General features: G+C 38.0%; 1 protein-coding gene across 1 annotated transcript; it reads right to left on the reverse strand.

Moving 5' to 3' along the window:
- Positions 1-488: 488 nt before the first annotated feature.
- NCOR1 (nuclear receptor corepressor 1) lies at positions 489-18,852 on the reverse strand (the record flags this gene model as incomplete). Its single annotated transcript, XM_009709074.1, is given in 21 exon segments — positions 489-1,373; positions 1,603-1,785; positions 2,367-2,588; positions 3,709-3,762; positions 5,047-5,189; positions 7,185-7,322; positions 7,754-7,977; positions 8,232-8,389; positions 8,988-9,116; positions 9,564-10,060; positions 10,330-10,495; positions 10,947-10,966; positions 10,968-11,106; positions 11,652-11,801; positions 13,331-13,540; positions 14,314-14,538; positions 15,074-15,434; positions 15,790-16,046; positions 16,578-16,661; positions 18,054-18,194; positions 18,780-18,852. Coding segments are annotated over 21 exon segments (3,762 nt in total), but the record flags the coding sequence as incomplete, so codon positions are not given.
- Positions 18,853-18,857: the final 5 nt, after the last annotated feature.

Below are 18,857 nucleotides of genomic sequence, written 5' to 3' on the forward strand. Positions count from 1 at the left end.
CTTTAAAATAATTATTACATAAAGATTTTAAAATCAGATCACAGGAAGGTAAAAATCACAGTACCTTTTTCAAACTGGTTGTAACAGAAGCCACGTAGTTGACTCGTGTGTTGCTCAATTATTCTATCAAAGCATTTTGCTTTATTTAAACTTGGGATGTAGAGGTTTTTCTTCTTAAAGGATTTATCAACCCACCCAGAGCCTCTGTTCAGATAAGCCATTTGCTGTGGTTAAATATGACAGTAAAATTTAGTAGCCTGTTTTGACTGCATACAATGCAGAAACAGAGAACACTAAGATAGGCTTTTGGGGCACAGTTAAAATTCCCAGTGTGCATAACAATGAGGTATGCCTCCAGAAGCTGTTCTTTTTTTTTTTTTTGTCCTTTTAAAAATGAACCATAACATACCCATGCAATAATATTTCTGCAGTGTTGCTAAATAAAACCAACTGCACCAAAAATTTACAATGTGGCAGAATTTAAAATTCAAAGAAATATATCATCTTATTCCAGCGAACCGGACTATGTTAATGTACAGAATTCATTAAGGGGTCAGTCTTAAAAATCAACATTTTCACAAGAGCTTGAACACCACTGAGAAAGTGTGTCTAGGGAAAAAAAATTATATAAAAGCACAATGCCTGCAAGAAGTGGCACAGCATTAAATGGGCAATGACGCTAGGCTGGTTGGGAGGCTAGGGTTATGGTTAGGCTAGGTTTGTAGGGAGGCTAGGGTTATGAAGAGTACTCTACACTGGAGAAAATGCTTAAAAAAAAAAAAAAGTTACAAAATGACCCCCAAAGTTTAGGCAATGATCTGAACATAAGTACACCAGATACTATAGCAAGGGAAAAAACACTGCAAAAAGTACTCTCTATTTACAGAAAAATGATTTAAAGACATTATGGTTTTCTTTACAAATAGATGTAGAACAGGAATAGTCCACATTTTTAAAAACTCTTTACATATTTATCTTTAGTAAGTCAACCTTCTTGATCACAATCCTCCAACACATGGCCTGTGCAGAAGGCATTTAACGGATTCTCCATCAATTCTTCATTGTGTGGCCCTTGCTCTCTTGGAAAGTCTCTATGGGCACAAGTCAAAAATAGATTTCTTTTTTTGACCCGCAAATTAAAAAAACCCAACAAAACAAAAACAAACAACCAAAAAACTGCATAGTTCAGTCGTCACTGTCAGACAGAGTCTCATATTGTGCTGAAAGCAGTGGTGCAGGCTCTCGCTCCCATATCCTGTTCTGTTGGTGAGTGGTTGCTTGGCTCATGGACGGTGGGGCACACGCAATGGATGTTGGCGGTGTACTGCTGAGCATCCTCATCGTCAACGGGTTGTACGGAAACTGTGTTGAACCTGAATCAAAGAGAGTTTCTCCAAGTCAAAAATGTGAGCTGTTCTAAGAGATCTGTATCTGAAAGATAGTCTGGTTTTGGTTGTGACAACTAGCAGAAAATCTGTTTCAGAATATCCTCATATGCTGTAAACTTTTGACCAATATACCAGTGTTACAGTATGTCTACATCTGACCTTTCCACAAATGCCACATCTGGTTTGTTAACCTTGAAAGAAACCCATCTCTCACCTGTTGATGAAGGCCTATCTTCCCAGGCCCACACTGGAGTCTGTCTGTGGTAGTCCCCTTCTGAATGTACAGATGAAACAGAAGAAGGTCTTTCGGTTCCCAAATATCCCTGTCCAGGAATTGGAGACTTAGACTTCCTACTATTCGACTTGCTGATGAGCTTCTGCTTGCTGACTCCCCCTCCTGGAAATAGAAGGGACAGATTTTACAAAAATGCTACACTGCATTTTAGCCTCTGTATGTTTGTTTCTGTAAATTATCAGGTAGCAGCAAACAGGAGTTTCACACTGCTGTCTTCTGGAATGCTGATTTACTACAATTAGCGACCACATACGCTAGTCTTCTAACACAGTATTGCTAGAAAATCCCTATGCTTATCACAATGGAGTTATAATTTCCATTTTTAGGAAGGGAGATGTTTTCAGTTCAAGCTAGCTCCCACTGTCACGTGTTTCTTATAGGTGATGTACTACACATGTGTTTCCATCAAACCCCTGAGAAGCTTCAGGTAAAGCTTCAGGTATCTAATACACCCTGTTAGTTCTTCGCTGTTTCATCAGTGTTGTCATTCTCCAAGAAATACTAGCTAATGCTCCTGAAGTCACCAGCACCATTTTGAAAGCCAGGAACAATACAGGGAATGGAAACACCAGCTCTATCACTTCCAGAGGAAAGACAGTGATTTTCAGTGACACGAAGTTTATTCAAACTCTTATTTTTTTTTCTTTAAGATTATGAAATATTTAGGAGTTGCAATACCTCACCTGAATTTGGTGATGGATTAGCTTCTTCCCTACGTGTCTCATTACTTGCTGATACTGCAGCACTGGAACTGCCAGGTGCTACCGCAATAGATTGTGACATTACAACTCCATGCTCCTCACTCTTGTCATCAAAGTTTCCCATCAATGCTTTCCTAATAATGTCTTCCAGACCCAGATTACTGGCAGGATCTGCAAAGGAATGACCCCTAGAACTGACTGCACCTGGGAGATAAAAGAAAACATACAGGGAAAGGTGGTAGGGGAGGCAAAAAACATATCTCAGAGAAATTACAAAGGGATATGGGGAAAGATTTTAGAGAGGCAGAAAGGTGGGGGAAAAAACAAAGATGAGGGTTTTTTAAGTGCAAAGCTACATGCTCGAAAGCAGCTCACAGTGGCTACAAGTCAGACATGCCAGCAAACACTGAAGAGCCACATCAGTAGTGCCACTGAATGTCAGACTCTCTGCAAGAGGGTAAATTTTACTGTTTGTTTTCTTTTCTTTTTTTTTTTTAAATAGCAAAGAAGCTGAGCATGCTGATTGTGATAGCATATTAAGTAAAATCTGCAGCTGTTATTCACAGTTGTAAGAGATGAGACCAGAGTAATACGTCTTTCATTAATAACCCATACTAATTTGTCTTATGAACTCTGATACATGGCAAATATTTATTCTAAAAGCTTGTGCTCCATCTAAATTAATGGAGATCAGTACTTTCTCCATTTAAAAGACAGAAGCACTGTACCATAAGGGGCAGCGACTGGCCAAAATCATGTAAAGTCAATCTGTGGTACAACTCAAGATTCAGATACAGCAGTTCTTATCTCCCTCATTTCAGCTCAATTCTCTGTCTCACTTGTCTCTAACACAGTAAAAGTATGTGTTATATTTAATTTCCTTGTCTCATAGAAAGTTGGTGGGTTTTATTACGTATTTATCATAGGAAAAAAAATAAATCCGTAAGTATTTTAAATACTTCAGTTTATAAACTAATTTGCATTTGATAAACTAAGCTCAAGTTTTGTTGAACTACACTATATTTAAATTCTATTTAAGTGAGATGCTAACCAATTTCCTGACTGCTACCTCTGTGTAGGATTTGCAGAGCACACAGAAATAAATCATTCTTGCTGAAGTTCCCATTCAAATATTTTCTGAAACTTCCTTTGGTCATTGTGCTTTTCCCTATGATACAGGAAACAAATTTTCATGTAGGATATTACCTTCTAAATTTTCATCATCTTCCTCATTTACTGGATTTCCCAAAGCATATAAGTGAAAGATACTACATTAGTTTTCTTTTTTCTGAAACTATGTTGTTTCTTTTACTGAAAAACTTACCTGAGGTAGTGACTGCTGGCAAATTGAATATTTCAGTCCCTGGCTGAGCAGTTGCTGCAATTAAAACACAACGTTTAATTGAGTTTTCCAGTACTGATGATCATTATAAATGATCACTACTAGTCCTAATGCACAGGGTATTACTTTTGAACTTTCTCAGTCTTCTAAGAGGAATGTGCATCTCTGTCTTCTCAGTAAAATGATCTATATCAGGGTAAAAGTATCTTACATGGTCATGGCTAGCCTTCTTTTAAAGATCATCTTCTACAAGAAGCAGATTGACTTTTAGAAATTTGACAATCTACGTATTTTAAAATGCAAAGCTGCATTTGATTTGCTAAACACAAATTTTAACATATGAACCTTACAGACTGAGTGTTTGTATGTATTAAAAAAATAAATGGCAATAACTTTGGAGTGGCTAAACCACCTCCTCCCCCACATTACCGATAGTATGTCCAATTTGAGAATAAAGATTTTAAACCATAACACTAAATTCAATATATAAATGAAAAGACTATTGGCAGCGACAGAAAGTGTCCTTGTATGCCAAGCATGCACATGAAGTTTTCAACAGAGCAAAATCTATCATGTTTACAATGGGGATCCAAAAAAAAAAAAAAGAATACTGCAACCCTTACTGACACAGCCTTGTTTCTCAGAATGAGATTAGTGTGCTGTTTAATGCAAGAGCATTCACTTTCAAATAAACACTCTCTATTAGGCACCAAGTTGACAAACAGCTTAAACTCTCACTACTGATAATTTTGATACAAAATTCTGTTAAGGTTTCTAAGAGAAAAACAAAAATACAGTTCTAGTATCATATTCCATCATGTCAGTATCCATTACTGAAACTATATTAAAATGTCTTTTTAACAGCCATAATCATAAGGGCCAAGAAAACACAAAACATTCAGTTTCAAGACACCTTGAAAATAAAGGCAAATAGGAAAATAATGTAACAGTTACTGTTGACACGAAGCAAACTACAGACACAAGGTTAACTAGGATAATGTCAGGTTTTAACAACTCTCTCATTAATTACGTGTTTTTTCCATGGTTTTCAGAAACCATTTCCATCTCTCAAATTAAGTGTTTAAAAGCTTAAATGTCCTACCAGCATTAAAAAAAAGAAAAAAAAAAACAAGGGAGAGGGGGGGAATCTAACAATCTTCCAGTTCTTTGGCCATAATTTATTCTATATGTGCTTTATATTCACAAGATTTATACTCATTCATATGTTATTTGGAATATATTTAGGCTAGGTCATCTGTGGATGGCAGTCATGTACAGCTTAAGCTGGAAAAATTCAGTGAAAAGGCAAGTGCTGCATACCCATGTCAGAGTCACCTCCACCAGATGAGTTCAGCTTTCGAAATATCTCCTGTTTCTTGGATTTTACCATTGGCGAAGTGTTCTCAAGTTTGGTGAAAAATGAAGGCAAGTAGCTTATACTACCCGGAGAGCGAGAGTCAGTCCTGCCAAGACCAACATGTGTCAAAGAGAGAGAACATTTTTCAAGATGTACATTTAAATCTTTCCAAAAGCAGTCAGGTAGAAACCAGCAACATTCATATGAAATTTAAGACTCTTTCCTCAGCCTGTTTTTTGGGGACTAGACAAGTCTAATGACTCTCCAGGAAAGTCTGCTTTATCCAAGTAACAGGGTTTAATATTCTACAGCTCACAGAAAAAGTGACAATGTCATTGTCTGTGCTGGAGAGTGGCACAGAGATGATACTCTTACAAATTATCTCAGGGATGCCTACTTCTGCCTTGCAACCTGCATGCTGGCTGAAGTTTGCACTGCAAATCAGTAGGTGATGAAATGTTTAAGCTAGAAGCCCAAATAGTCATCTAGGTGCTCCTCCTATTTACAGTTGTCTTCTCGCTCTTGTCCCCAGTATGCCACTAAAAAGCATGTATTTATTTTTAAGTCTGCTCATGCACCCTGTCGCACATGGTCCAGGTAAATAAGCTATTTCATGCATTCTTAGAAACTAGGTAAAATAACCTTATGGACCGGAATCTGGCTCAAGAGCTGCCAGTTAGCCACCCTTGCTCTATGGTACAAATTCAGACCGGGATCCACATTCTGTTATTTCATACCCCTTAGCAATTTTACATTCACAGTAGCTGGTAAACTTTCTGCACATGATTTCTGTCACATTAGCCTAAAAAACATTGCTGAAGTAAATGTCAAACTGACATGGGGTGCATTTTATTCTTCAGATCTTAAAATATGCAAATTTTAGGCTGTTTATAAAGATGATAAAAGCAGTAGTATTCCAATTACAGAATTTTAAGGAAAAAATCCCCCAAAACTTAAAGCATGAAGAAATTCAGGTGAAAAATCTAAGCTAGTACGAGGGTCATGAACAACTTGCACTGTCTTCAAAAGTGGATAAAAATCATCAGCTGTATGTTCACTGTGGCGCTTATAATACTTGAGTTTGTTTAAGCAGCAGCAATCTGGCGATCAGCTTTAGTTTAAAACAAAACAAAAAACCCCAAAACACACCCCGTATTTAAATTAAAAAAAAAACAACTAAAAATAAAGTAAAAAAGGACAAGGACTCTGGGTTTCCTAGGCCAAGATCCTTAAAATTCTAAAAAGTGCAATCTTCCCTGCCATGCTCCTGAAAATCCCTTCCCATCTAGCTAACATCCATCATGGACTGTAACAAGCCTACCAGTAACTGTAGCATGGAGGGGGAAAAAAATACAAGAAAAAAAGAATCAATTTCACCAGGATGAACCTTAAACAAGTAAATGGTGAGCATGTTGGGTGCTATTCCTTCTTCAGCAGGCAGCAAAGCAAATGACAGAAGCATCCATTCCAATGTGCATCTGCCAGACGTTTGAAGACACCAGCAGTGACACAGTCTGCCAGAGATTCCGTGTAGTTTTATGTTGCAGATCTGGCAGGCTGACAAATAGCCCTGGGAAACAGGGCTGCGTCATGCATGGACCTCCTGACACCTCATCTTCACACCTCCTAGAAATTAAGCTTCTTAGCTTAGTGACATTTCATGTGATAAGCCACTCTAGAACCATGAGTGTTGGAAGTCTGGGTTCCTTTGTACTTCACCAGGACAGTATCCAGGAAGCCGATCAGACAGGAGAAGCCTGAATTATTTGGTAAAAGTTGTAGAAAATGGACCTTTCCCAAAAAACAATTCAGTTTCTATAAACTGGCATCCACAAGGAATTTTGTTATAATGTTTTCTATCAGACATGACATAGAACACACTGCTTGCACCAAGAAACTTAAAACAGAATATGTACAGATGACGTTTCACTCAGGCTTCCCAAAGCATCTTCCAAGTAGCAAGTTTTGAATGCTAGTGCAAAAGGATCAACATTGATTAACAACTTGCCTGTGGTACCAGAGGAAGGTCGCTTATAATAAAGATACTGTTTGCAGCACAAAGATCCAGAATAACGTTTTTAAAATTCAGTGTTACACATACCTCTGTTCAGTAGGCTCAGTTCTTTGGGAAAGCAAAAGAACATTTTCCTGTTTCTCATGCACAACCGGGACCTGAGGTGGTGATATTGGCTCATAGGGCTCTGAAGAGACATGACTCCTCTCTGGAGATTTTCCAGGTCTACATCCATAATTCAGAGACAGGTAAGTACTCTTAATGCATGTAAAGCAGTAGTTAACACATGTAATTGCATTCCAGTGGTTACATAACTACTTATGTCTAGTTATATATGTCACATGCTTTAGTATGCTTGGCCATCTCAAAAAGATGACTTTGAATTGTCCATAATGACTCTGATAAATTCTATGTAATTAAAAATCTTCATGTCTCTAAAAACTGGAAATTAAGCATAAAAAGTGAAGGGAAAACAGTTATAAGCTATGTTATAGAGCCAAGCAATTGTCAAAATCAGTGCAAGACAAACATTGCCTAAAAAAAGACCAAAAGATACCCCTACTTCTGATCCACATCAAGATTACTGAGCTATTTTTTTAGAAGTATCACATTTAGGCATTAATGAAATTTGCAGTTAAACTGAATACATGCATTACCTTCCCCTGGACTTGTCAGACAGATTTTCAGGTGACACTCTAGCACCTGGCCGCTGATGGTGGACAGACTGCGACTGGGACTCAGGGCTGTAGCGATTTGATGTCTTTGCCCGGGTAGAAACAGGTGTTGGAGCAGGGGTGGAATTCTGGAATGTAGTGGTGGGAGGCTGCAAAGACGCCTGAGAAGCTGCTTGGTTTCTAGCAAAGTCTTGTGTAATAATTTGCTGATTGTGGCGAAAAAAAAAAAAAAATAGGAAAGAGATCTTGGTCAGGCATTGGCCAGAGCGTATGTACTCATGAACTAGATGAATGTAAGACCGATTGCAACAAATGAGAGAATTGTAAGTTCAGACACATTATTGTATGATATCCTCAAGTAAAACTAGTAATTACATAATTGGTATTATGTTCTAAAACATGTGTTTTCATGTCAAATATAACTTTTCACATCTGAAAAGATGCATGCAAATAAACCTACACAGATGTGATCAGCAAGGGTGATAAGTCGATGGGTCCTGGGCACATGTGCCATCCCTTCTGCTTGGGAAGAGGGAGGTGGAGGTTGTTGGGGTGAAGGGGGTTCCTGTTGTGTCCTATAGCGGTGAATCGGCCCCTCATATTGCCTGTTTGGGTCATCTAGTTGAAGAAGAAAAGGTCAGTCTGTTAAGATGGTATCACTGAAGCTTCAAGGTTTGAAAGTTCTGTGCTTACAAATTTAAAAGATCAGGTGTTTCTGCATTAGATTTTAGGTATCCTGTGTGACAATCACTGTTTCCCCCTTCATATACAGGCCCTACAGTTTAGTATAGGCAAATAAAGCTTCATTCCACAATGCAGGCAAATTTCAGCTCATTTCTCACCTGCAAACTGTACGGTAATAGTTTGAGCTTTACTAATAGGTAAAAAAATTGTGGGCATCAACACCAATATGGAGTAATTTTAAAGAATATATTGAAAATAAATTTCTTATTAAATCAGCTATGCTGTAATGTAAATGAGCTCTGTTTAATGCCAAGTGTCAGTTCCAGTACATTTACCCCAGTCTTTCCACAGATCACTGCAGTAACATACTTCCAACAAAATTTTCTGCAAAGTTAAGAATGTGGTAAGCAGTCACTTAAAGACACTCTTAAGCAGACACTTAAAAGATATTTTAACTTTATTATGAGTTCATGGTGCTGATAAATATAAGCAAGATAATTGTGAGAGTATTTGCATATGCAGATAAACTTACTCTCTGCCTGGCTTGGTTTAGGTGTCTCTTGTTGATAGGGCTGTAGCTTTTCTTGAGTAGGTACAGGTGAATTTGCAGGGCTAATCACCTCAATGGCATCACCAGGAGCTTCATACCGGTGGGAGGATACTGAATATTAAGCAAAGGTTGTGGAAAAAGGTGTAAATATCACAGAAAATTTTTGCTGCCTATACATAGCAACAGTAGCACTATGACACCAGTGAAAAGAAAGTCAAAACACTGTCTTTTTCTCATGATAACTATGGTGATAGAAATACTTCCACAAAACAGTGTTCCATTGTAAAACAGATAATTTTAGGTTTACTGACTTCTGATAAGGTTAGTCTTATTATCCTGCATTTCATGTTGTAGCATGGAACCTGAATAAAGCAAACAACTCCAATTTTGCAAGAATCTTCAGTCACTATATGCAAAAGCTGTATTTGTCTATGAAGTGTTTCTACTGTGCAGAGCTGAATATTTCATCATTAAACATCAGAATCATTTCACATCTTATTATTTCCCTAAAAGGCTAAGACAGACAGCAAAGAAGTAGATAGTTACTAAGATACGTACAACTACTGGAAGAATCTGAACTTTGAGAGCCCCTATCTCGTGCATCCTTGTCTGAAGCAATCTGCCGAGTGATGATCACATCTATGAAGTTAGCAGCAGTAATTGTGGTCTTTCCTCGAGTTCTCAGCTCTTCCTCGTACCTGGATTTAGGAGGAGGTCCTTTCTCTTTACCAGCCTCTGAATAGACTACTGATGAAGACTGTCCCTGGGACTTGCCACCAGAAAAATTTGCAGATGTATAGGGGCACTGGACTGGCCTCTTTTCTACCTCCAGTGTCTTCTGTTCCATCTGCTGCTGTTCAGTAACCACAGCTGACCGGCGTCCCATATTCTCTTCTATCCTGGTTCCTTCGTGCTTGTTCTCTTTTGCTTTGGCAACTTCCATCTGAGGAGCAGAGGCTGCAGCATCTACTAGTGCTGCAAGGGCATCAGCAGCAGTATTGTAACGGGAAGCTGGCAAACCTTGAGTAATAGAGGGAGCTCCAGGGGTGAGCTGCCTGTTGGCAAACATTGAATATTCTGAATTATATCACATGAAAAAAAGAACTAGAGCCATATCATGCATACAACAAAGCAAAGCTTTGTGACACTAATTTCTATCCGAATTGGACTGGTGAAAATGTATCGGATCATTTCCAATAAACCCAAGAACAATCAGATAGTGGTATATCCTCATCTTATAGTATTTTCCTTGGGCTAAATGCACCTTTTAATAAGCTCAAATATTAGAACAGATACCTCTGCAACAGTAACTTATAAAACATACATGATACGTAGCTGAGCAGCAGGATCCAAAGGTGTGATTACACTTGTCCCGTTGGTTCCTTGAAAAATACTGGGCCTTTGCTGCAGAATGTTTTCCTGGCTTCTAACTGAAGGGGATGGGGATCGAACATATCCATGACTGCCAGGTCTGCCAGGCTGCTCTGTACCTGCAGAACATAGAATGGAAGGGAATAAACAAACAAAAAAAATTGATCACTCTTATGACAATGCAGAACTATGTATCAATGCAAGTGTCCTCCACATTCTTTCCCAGTTGTCTCCACCACTCTAGATGTGACTGTACATATCAAAGGTTTAGATGGTGGCATTCTGTTTACAATGCTCTAAATGACATGCAAGTTGTGCTAGCAATAACTGGGATTCACACCATTCCCTACGTACTACGTGGCTATGAGAGAAAGATCAAGAAGCCTGGTACTTGCAGAAGTTGCAATTATGACCAGAACTGCTAGGTAACAGGAACCTGCCCTAAGCACAGACTAAAACCAAACTGCGTAATGCGTTGTTAACAAGCTGCACGTCGCTAACAGGGGCTACAGAAAACGAGTAGTTACAGTCTACATGACAACTGATCCAAATGTAGCAACGAGCACTCACCTGGTCGAAGATAAAGTTCCTATTCTCTCCCTCTCTCTTTCTCGTTCTCTTTCTCGCTCTCGCTCACGTTCCCTCTCCCTTTCCCGTTCCTTCTCCCTCTCCCTTTCCCGTTCCCTTTCAGCATTTGCAGCTGCAGAAGCTGCCAGGTGTGTAGGGTGTCCTGAAAGGTCCACAAGATAAAATGAAGTAGTAAAAAGAGATGCTCAAGTTAAGCATACTTTGATGTAAACACTTGCCAATATATTCTGCCATCCACTTACAGCAAAATTTCCCCAAAAGATTTTCTTTCCACTCAAGACTACCTACTTATCTAGGAAGACGAAAGCTTAACATACAGTGAGAGTGGAAGGCTCAACAGCTTTTTACTAAAGTAGTTTCCATACAGTTAGAAACTGGACAGCTTATAGACACAAATTCCACCCTTCAACACAGTAATATGAGGTTAGTGAAATTATAATCAAATGACTATAAATGAAGACATGACAGAACCAGGCAAATTCTGAATTTGCCAGTGCGCTCCTTCAGCTGCTAATGTAACTATAAAGGCTATAATTAAGAAAACTTTTGCTATCCAAGTGAGAAGTGCATGCAGAAATCACCTGAGAAAACACCAAAACATGATATTAATGAAAGCTAAATAAAGATGGTCAATTATCTCAGCATGTCAGGTGATTGGAGACATCACCAAATCATAAGAGTTCTTACCTGGTGACAGAGAAGCAGGATTGTAAGGCCTGGGAGGGAATGTAAGCTGGGTACCAGGGATATAAGTGATTCTCTCCATGGGTGGTGTGCTTGTTCCTCCAGGATGAGGCACTAAGATAGTGGGAGCCATATTGTTCAGGTCAATAATTCCTGTTAGGAGATGACACACATAAGGACGGACCAATGGTCCACACATTATATATTCTGTTCATTGATAATGGTCAACAGTGAATGTTTAGTGGAAAAAATACAAGAATAAAGCAAGTGCAGAACTATATTCCAGCTGTTTATACTCTCTTAGATCTGGCAATGAGCAATTTAGGAACATACTAAGTCAGAATTTGCATTTCTAGCACTCCCTTTAACTGCCCTTTGCAAAAATACACTTCACCTCTGCTCAATAATCTCATCTTTTAGCAAAATGGTATTACTCGACATCATTCACTCTCTTTTCCAGACCTTTTACATTCATAAAATGAATTGAAATGTTGAAGTGTACAGGTCCCACTGGAACTCCACTATAACTTCCCATACTACAAAAAACACTTATCCTTTCTTTTCCAACCAATTAAAACACATCTTATATCTTATCCCCAGGATAATTAGTCCTACCAGCCTAATGCCCTCACATTTGCTATCTTCCATTCTACCAATAACTGTCAAAATCAGTTTAAGCAATAGACAGATTATCACACCCAGTAACCAAGCTGCTAGATTGACTATTTCCTGCTAGGTTTGTAGCTCCTGGGAGAATGCCATGTAAGCCCAAGAATATATAACTATTCACTTTATTACTTTGTTCTAAGACTTTGCTCAACATTTCAATGTGAAACAGTTCTTCAAATTCATGTCCCATAAAGAAAATCTCCATCACAGAAATATAAATCTCTCCACAGTGAACAGAATTGCAAAGAAATTGCTTTGCTTTTTTTGTGACGGCCTTATCTTCTAAAGCATTAGTTCGGAGTTTTGAAGATTTATCAGTTCCTACAGTTTCTTTGCAAAGTTTCTTGCTTCTGGTGTATCTGAAGAAGTTACTTGTTCATTTGGCTTTACAAATTGTTCCTCAGTTTTTTTGACCTTTATGGTCTTACGTTAAACTTGTCACAATTTCCATTTTCTCTGTTTGAGGAGTAACAATTCTGCAAGATGTCTTTTTACTTTTAATAGCTCCTTCCTGCTGCTGTTAAACATCCAGGCTGATTTAGGCTTTTCCCCACCCTGCAACAGGTCACACATATTTGCTAACTCTCTAACATAACATTTTTAAAATATCACCATGTTTTTCACAAACCTTACCCTTTTAGCTGTTGCTTTTAATGTCATTTTGAAGAAGCTCTCATTTTGATATTTCTCTTTTCTGAAGTTTAAAGATGAATTAAATATGCTTCTGAATACCAATTTAAACTAGCGTAAGTCCTGTTTCTTGAACACTAGTAAGTCTTACAGTCTCCTCTTTAACAACATTGATTACATACGCCATCTTCCTTTATATCCACATAAACCAGTTAGATGTATGACAATTCATTTGCAAACACATCTATACATGTGTACTTGTAGGCATCCATCCATCCAAAGACATATATTTATACTCAGCAACAAAACAATCAAACCAACCAACCAAACCACACTGCATATCCAAAACACTTCAAAGAACATCAGAAAAAATGCAGGCATACCTCTTGCTCCTGCATACGGGAGAGCTAAAGTTTGCTCTCTAGGAGATAATCCTCTTGTTACATCAGGACGTAAATTGACTTGCATCTGCTGTGAGGTAATGTAGTCATTTAGGATTGTCTGTCGTGTATTCTCCATTGCATAAAGCTGATACTGACTTGGGTAGCCTGGGGTGGGTGAGAGCTGCCTTTGGAACAGGTAAGCAGCAGCAGCTGAGGGTGAGGGGGGAGGAAAAAAGAAGATTTAGGAAGCAGTACAGGTGATTATTGACTGAAAGTTTCAGGTATTTATAGAGCTTCAATGAGAAGTGCTATCAATTCTCTCTAGTCAGTGCCAAATGAATTAAAACAGCATTTTAATATTGATGTTTTAGTGAATTTATGCACTGTATGCAGACAGAAAAAGCTAAATAATCCAGACTGGAGATACGCATTAGAGAAGAGACTTGATTAGAAATATAAATCCTGAAGTTCTGAAGACGTAAAGGGCTGAAATACCTAAAGAAGGTTAAAATACCTCACAGAAGTGGACTGATGGATAGGTTAAAAGGAAGTCTACTTTATTTAATATCACCAGGGGTAACCTGATAATCCCTCAGTGAGAATGAATCACAGTCCTGAACAGAGGGGTCCTGATTACGCTTTAACTCTACAGCATCTTCCACATCCTCTTTGCACAGCTTTCCTGAAAGCTTTTAATATATTTCACAAATACTTATCTAAAAATATTGCCTGAACTGTAACAAAACAGAAGCAACCTGGCAGCTTCTTAAAGAAAGTTACAGTATTATACAATAATATTTTAATAAGTTTCCTGGTTAGATATTAACCCCACCCCAAACTGAAATCAAACCACAACACTGTACATATTTTACCTCTTGTAAACTGTATCTGGCCATTGATAACTGCCTTTTAAAGGTACCTTTTCTGCGTATCAAAGCATACACTATTTCTAAAACTGAAAAAAACAATACAAATGTATTTACCAGGATCCAGAGCCCTGTGAAATGGCATAGCAGGATCTAAATGAGGAGGGAGGTGACTCCTGTAGACTTCAGGAGTTGCTCCTCTGTGATGAGGGTCAAAAGGACTGTGAGTCACTACAGGATCAACCCCTGGGACTGGAGATTTTGCTGGCACGCTTTCCCTCTGTGTTGGAGTAAGTGTGTTTTTCCTTTCGTGATTTGCTGGCTTCCCAGAAGATATTCCAGCTAAAACCAATGAAAACCCCAACTTAATGAAATGCATATTTTTCAACAGAAAGTTCAGCTGTAAGTATACACTGGCTCCCAAAAAATGTTCCAGAGGACCCTGTGATCTGATACAATAAATCACAGAGAATATTTTATATCACAAACTATTTCTGGTGGAAAATCTAAATCCTAAAACTAAGATTGCTTACACTTTGCCATATTATCTTCCTTATCTAGACACCTCTATAATCCAGGAACAGCTTCTGCCCTTAAAACATTACCCTTGTAGGTGACACTTTCAGTGTGCTCCATAATCAAATGCAAATTGAGACTGAATTGCCTTCCCACCTCCATGTTACAATATGGCAGATTTTCATTTTCTTATTTCAATTAACAGCTTACAGCCTTCTAAAATTCCTTCTAGCCTCCCTCCAAATTGACCCAAGCCATTAGAATAAAAGAAAGTAGAATGGATTACAGAAACCAGGTTAAAAATAAGTTTCATATTAAATTATTAAAACTTCTTGTCTTACTCTGGATAGGAATAACATACCCTCACTAACTCTATTCATCATAGGTGAACTCCTGGACATTGGACTCTGATAGTTCACAGGTGTCCTCCGAGCATTGGTATCATCATAAATCCCAGGGCTCAGCTGTGATTTGGGAGTTTCATGAAGAGTTGACCTGAGAACAGAGGGACCAGAGCTGACTACTGACGTGTGACGGGAACGGACTGCATCCCCGGTCTTCACATCTTCATATTTTCCTCGCTCCACCACCTTCACGTTTTCTGGCACCATTTCCAGCTGAGGCATTCCACGGGGTAGCTTGCTTGGTCCAGTAATTAAAGATTTTACATTGTGTTTGATGGCAGACTGGCCAGAGTTGCTTTCATATTTTATGGGTGTGCCCTGAAAATGAGAAAAAGATCAGGTAAGGTTATCCCACCAATGTTTCACTCGTGCTAAAAAACTCACACTGCTGACATCGTAGTTCATCACTTCTGTCACGTTAGCACAGAATGCAACTGGATCTTAGTGACTGTTACTTGTCAGTTCTCTCACGTTTGCTTGGAAGTGTGTTCCCTACAAGTGAAGTGTCAGGATTTTTCTAATACACAGAAAATATTTTTAAGCTTTGTAAGCTGGTAGCTTTCCTAAAACTAAACACCCCCTGCCCCATTTGTGATTATTCAAATATCCTGAGTTGATTTACTACTGAGCCTGTAAGCAGCCGTATGAGTCTAGTAGTGCTTTTTGTATTTACCTGAGATATGGAGCCTTCTATGATTGGCCTGGTTGTCTGCACCATTTCAGGAGTCTTGCGACTCTCCTGGCTTAATAGGTCCTGTCTTGGGATTTCATGGATGGAACGACCCATTTCTTTTATAGTAGTGACTCCATCATACGGTTTCCCCTTAGTAATGGCTCCTTCAAATGTCCTTATGGGAGGTGACTCTCTCTTAATCTGTTTAGGGTATTTCAAGCCTTCTTCAAAACTTTCAGTTGTTGCTCTTGGTGTGCCTTTTATAGAAAGAGTGAGTCACATTACAGTTATTAATAATTACTACATCTTTTTTTTGTCATAAACAGAGTAACTAACTACATGTCATAATACTGGCACTTTGGTTTGCCATCATCTACAATAACATACTCTGAAGACTACAAAAAAATCACCACAAAAATAATTCTGAATAAATATTCAATATAATACTGAAAGCATCCCAAGTTATTTCAGATACTAAAATAAATGAAAGAGCATGTATCTTCAGAGGTCTGGGGAATTGTGAGGGTCCATTAAAAAAAAAGTGCCAATTACCAAGTATTCATATTTTTAAAAGTCTATTTTCCAAAAAGAAATAAAATGTTATGTTTACACACTAGCTTTGTATACAGTGTATCAGAAAGCTGTTGATTTATGCTCTGAAAACATGTTTAATAAAATAAGCTCCACCTTTAACACAGCTGCCATTGTTAACAACAGTTTTAAGGTTCAGAAATTCAGATTTTTGAAGAAGTAATTAACACTTGCCTTCTAAACTTGCAATACTTTACCTTGCATTATAGAGCCAGACAACACTGTTCTCTCTTTCAGTTCAGCATGTGGGCTACCTCTAGGCAGTGCACGGCATATTAAACCTAAAATTAAAATTAACATAATTTACAGAATTACACAAATGTTCAAAAAAACCCACCCAAAACAACAAAAACCCTCCTCCTTCTTACATATATTACAGATAGTATCTGTATGATGGTAGTGCCCAGAGGGCCTAGCCTCAGTATGCTAGGCATTGTATTAACATGTTATAAACACCATCCTGCCCTTAAAAAAAAAAATCTTTCGGTACAGGTATTCATGCTATTACATTGTTGCAAGTTTTAACATATTTAAAAAACACAAGGTATTTTTTATAATTAAGCTAACTCTTGTCCCAAAAGCAGTCACTGCTTCTCTTACACTCCACTTCAGTTTCCTTAACCTAGTAAAGAAAGGTGTTCACGATGGGAAGTGGAACAAAAAGAAAAAAACACCCCAAAAGATACCCCAGCACTGTCAAAATTAATCAAAGTTCATATTGAATCATCTGGGAAGAGTTTAATTTACCGTTCCTACAGTAGGAATCTAAATCAAACCCCCAAAGAACTCATAATTTTCCACTGTTTGAGGACAGAAAATGTGTCAGAATGGTAAGATACAGCATAAAAGTATTGCAGCAGCTTCTCATACACCAAAAGACCCTGAAGATGAGCCAAATGCATCAGCAACTTAAAGGCAACACTCAATTTCTATATACAGTCTAGAAAGCTCTTATTCATATTGTTCCATCTGATGAAAATGTACACAAAATAGCCTTTGAAGGCTACCCAAAGATGGGACAAAATGCACTTAAGGTGTAAGACTCCACAGTTTAGGCATGAAACATTTTTCTTGCATTCGTATTTTTAAAAAGCAATCAGAAAAGTTCTGTAATAGCTTCACTTGACCTTTGCAGTCTTAGTTTGATTACAGTTTATTAAATCAAAATAATACTAGCGATGCCCTGAAGCAGGATATGGCAGCTGTGCAAGTCTTCCGCTTGGAATAATGGAAGAGGTTTGTCACAAATGCAAAAGGTCACGCCAATGTGTTACCCAAGTTACTATGCCATGGCTAAGACCAATATCTAACTAATGGGTGGGTCCATGGAGCCCACAGTAGTATGACTATGTTGTTTCAGCTCTGCGACAACTGGCTGGGACTGTGAAGAGTCAGTTACACATGTCAGATCTACTGAGAGGAGTGCTAGCTGAAATACCAGCAGTTATGGTAACACACCAGCACAAAAAAAAAAAAGAGGAAAACTACTATCTACTCCAATTATATTTCCAGCATGCTTTAACTGCAGTGGTTATTGCATGGATTTGGTTAGTAGTGCAAGATTTAAATCTAATTTCTCTTCTAGTCTGCTCCATAAAATAACTCTAAATACTTACATCGATGCAAAAGGTTTGGAAAAAAACACAAAACACCTTGGAAGCAGCTATTTTTACCTTCCAGTGGTGCAGACACCGGAGACTCCCGCATTGACATTCCTTGCTTTATATTTCCTTCCATTGTATCATAGCTCCTCTTTAAACCAATTTCATGAGCAGTTCTTGGACTCCTTGTTCCTTCACGAACATTTTTAATAGCTGGTAAAATTTACAGAAGTGTGGTTAGGAAATGTGGACAATAAAAAAAAAAGACACATGAGGATTATATTTAATGAGACCACAGGTCATTAATACTTTAACAACACAACTTCAATATAATACTGTAACATTAAATCTCAACCTTAAAAGATATTTTATGGTTTGTTAAAAAAAAAAAAATTGTTCAAATAGTTACTCATTTATCAGTATTTCAATTGAAGTTCAGAGTTAAATGATACACTTCTTTTGATTTTAATATAGATAATTTTAAACTTGGTTGTTTAACCTTTCAAAATAAAAATAGCCCATGACCAACTGGAAATAAATGGCACAGAAATTAAATAGTTTAACTGTATTTTAAATACATAGTACAGGAGACTCTTCAGAACACAGGCACGATTTCTGGATCACTTTAATTCTCATACCCTCAAACATACATGCAGGTCAATACTTCTCCCAGACAGCACCTCAGTGACTGAAGTTTATACTCATCCCCTTGGAAGCAGATACACTTCAGCTATGGATTATAAAAACAGAATCTGCTGCAGCCTTGACTTTGATCAGGCAGAATACAAAAATACTCACTATCATAAGATAAAATATGCCCACTTTTGCCTTCATAAATAACATGGCCTTTGGCTGAAGCTTCCTCTCGACACTTTT

The sequence above is a fragment of the Cariama cristata genome, unplaced genomic scaffold, assembly GCF_000690535.1.
Source record: "Cariama cristata isolate BGI_N322 unplaced genomic scaffold, ASM69053v1 scaffold21851, whole genome shotgun sequence".
NCBI lineage: Eukaryota > Metazoa > Chordata > Aves > Cariamiformes > Cariamidae > Cariama > Cariama cristata.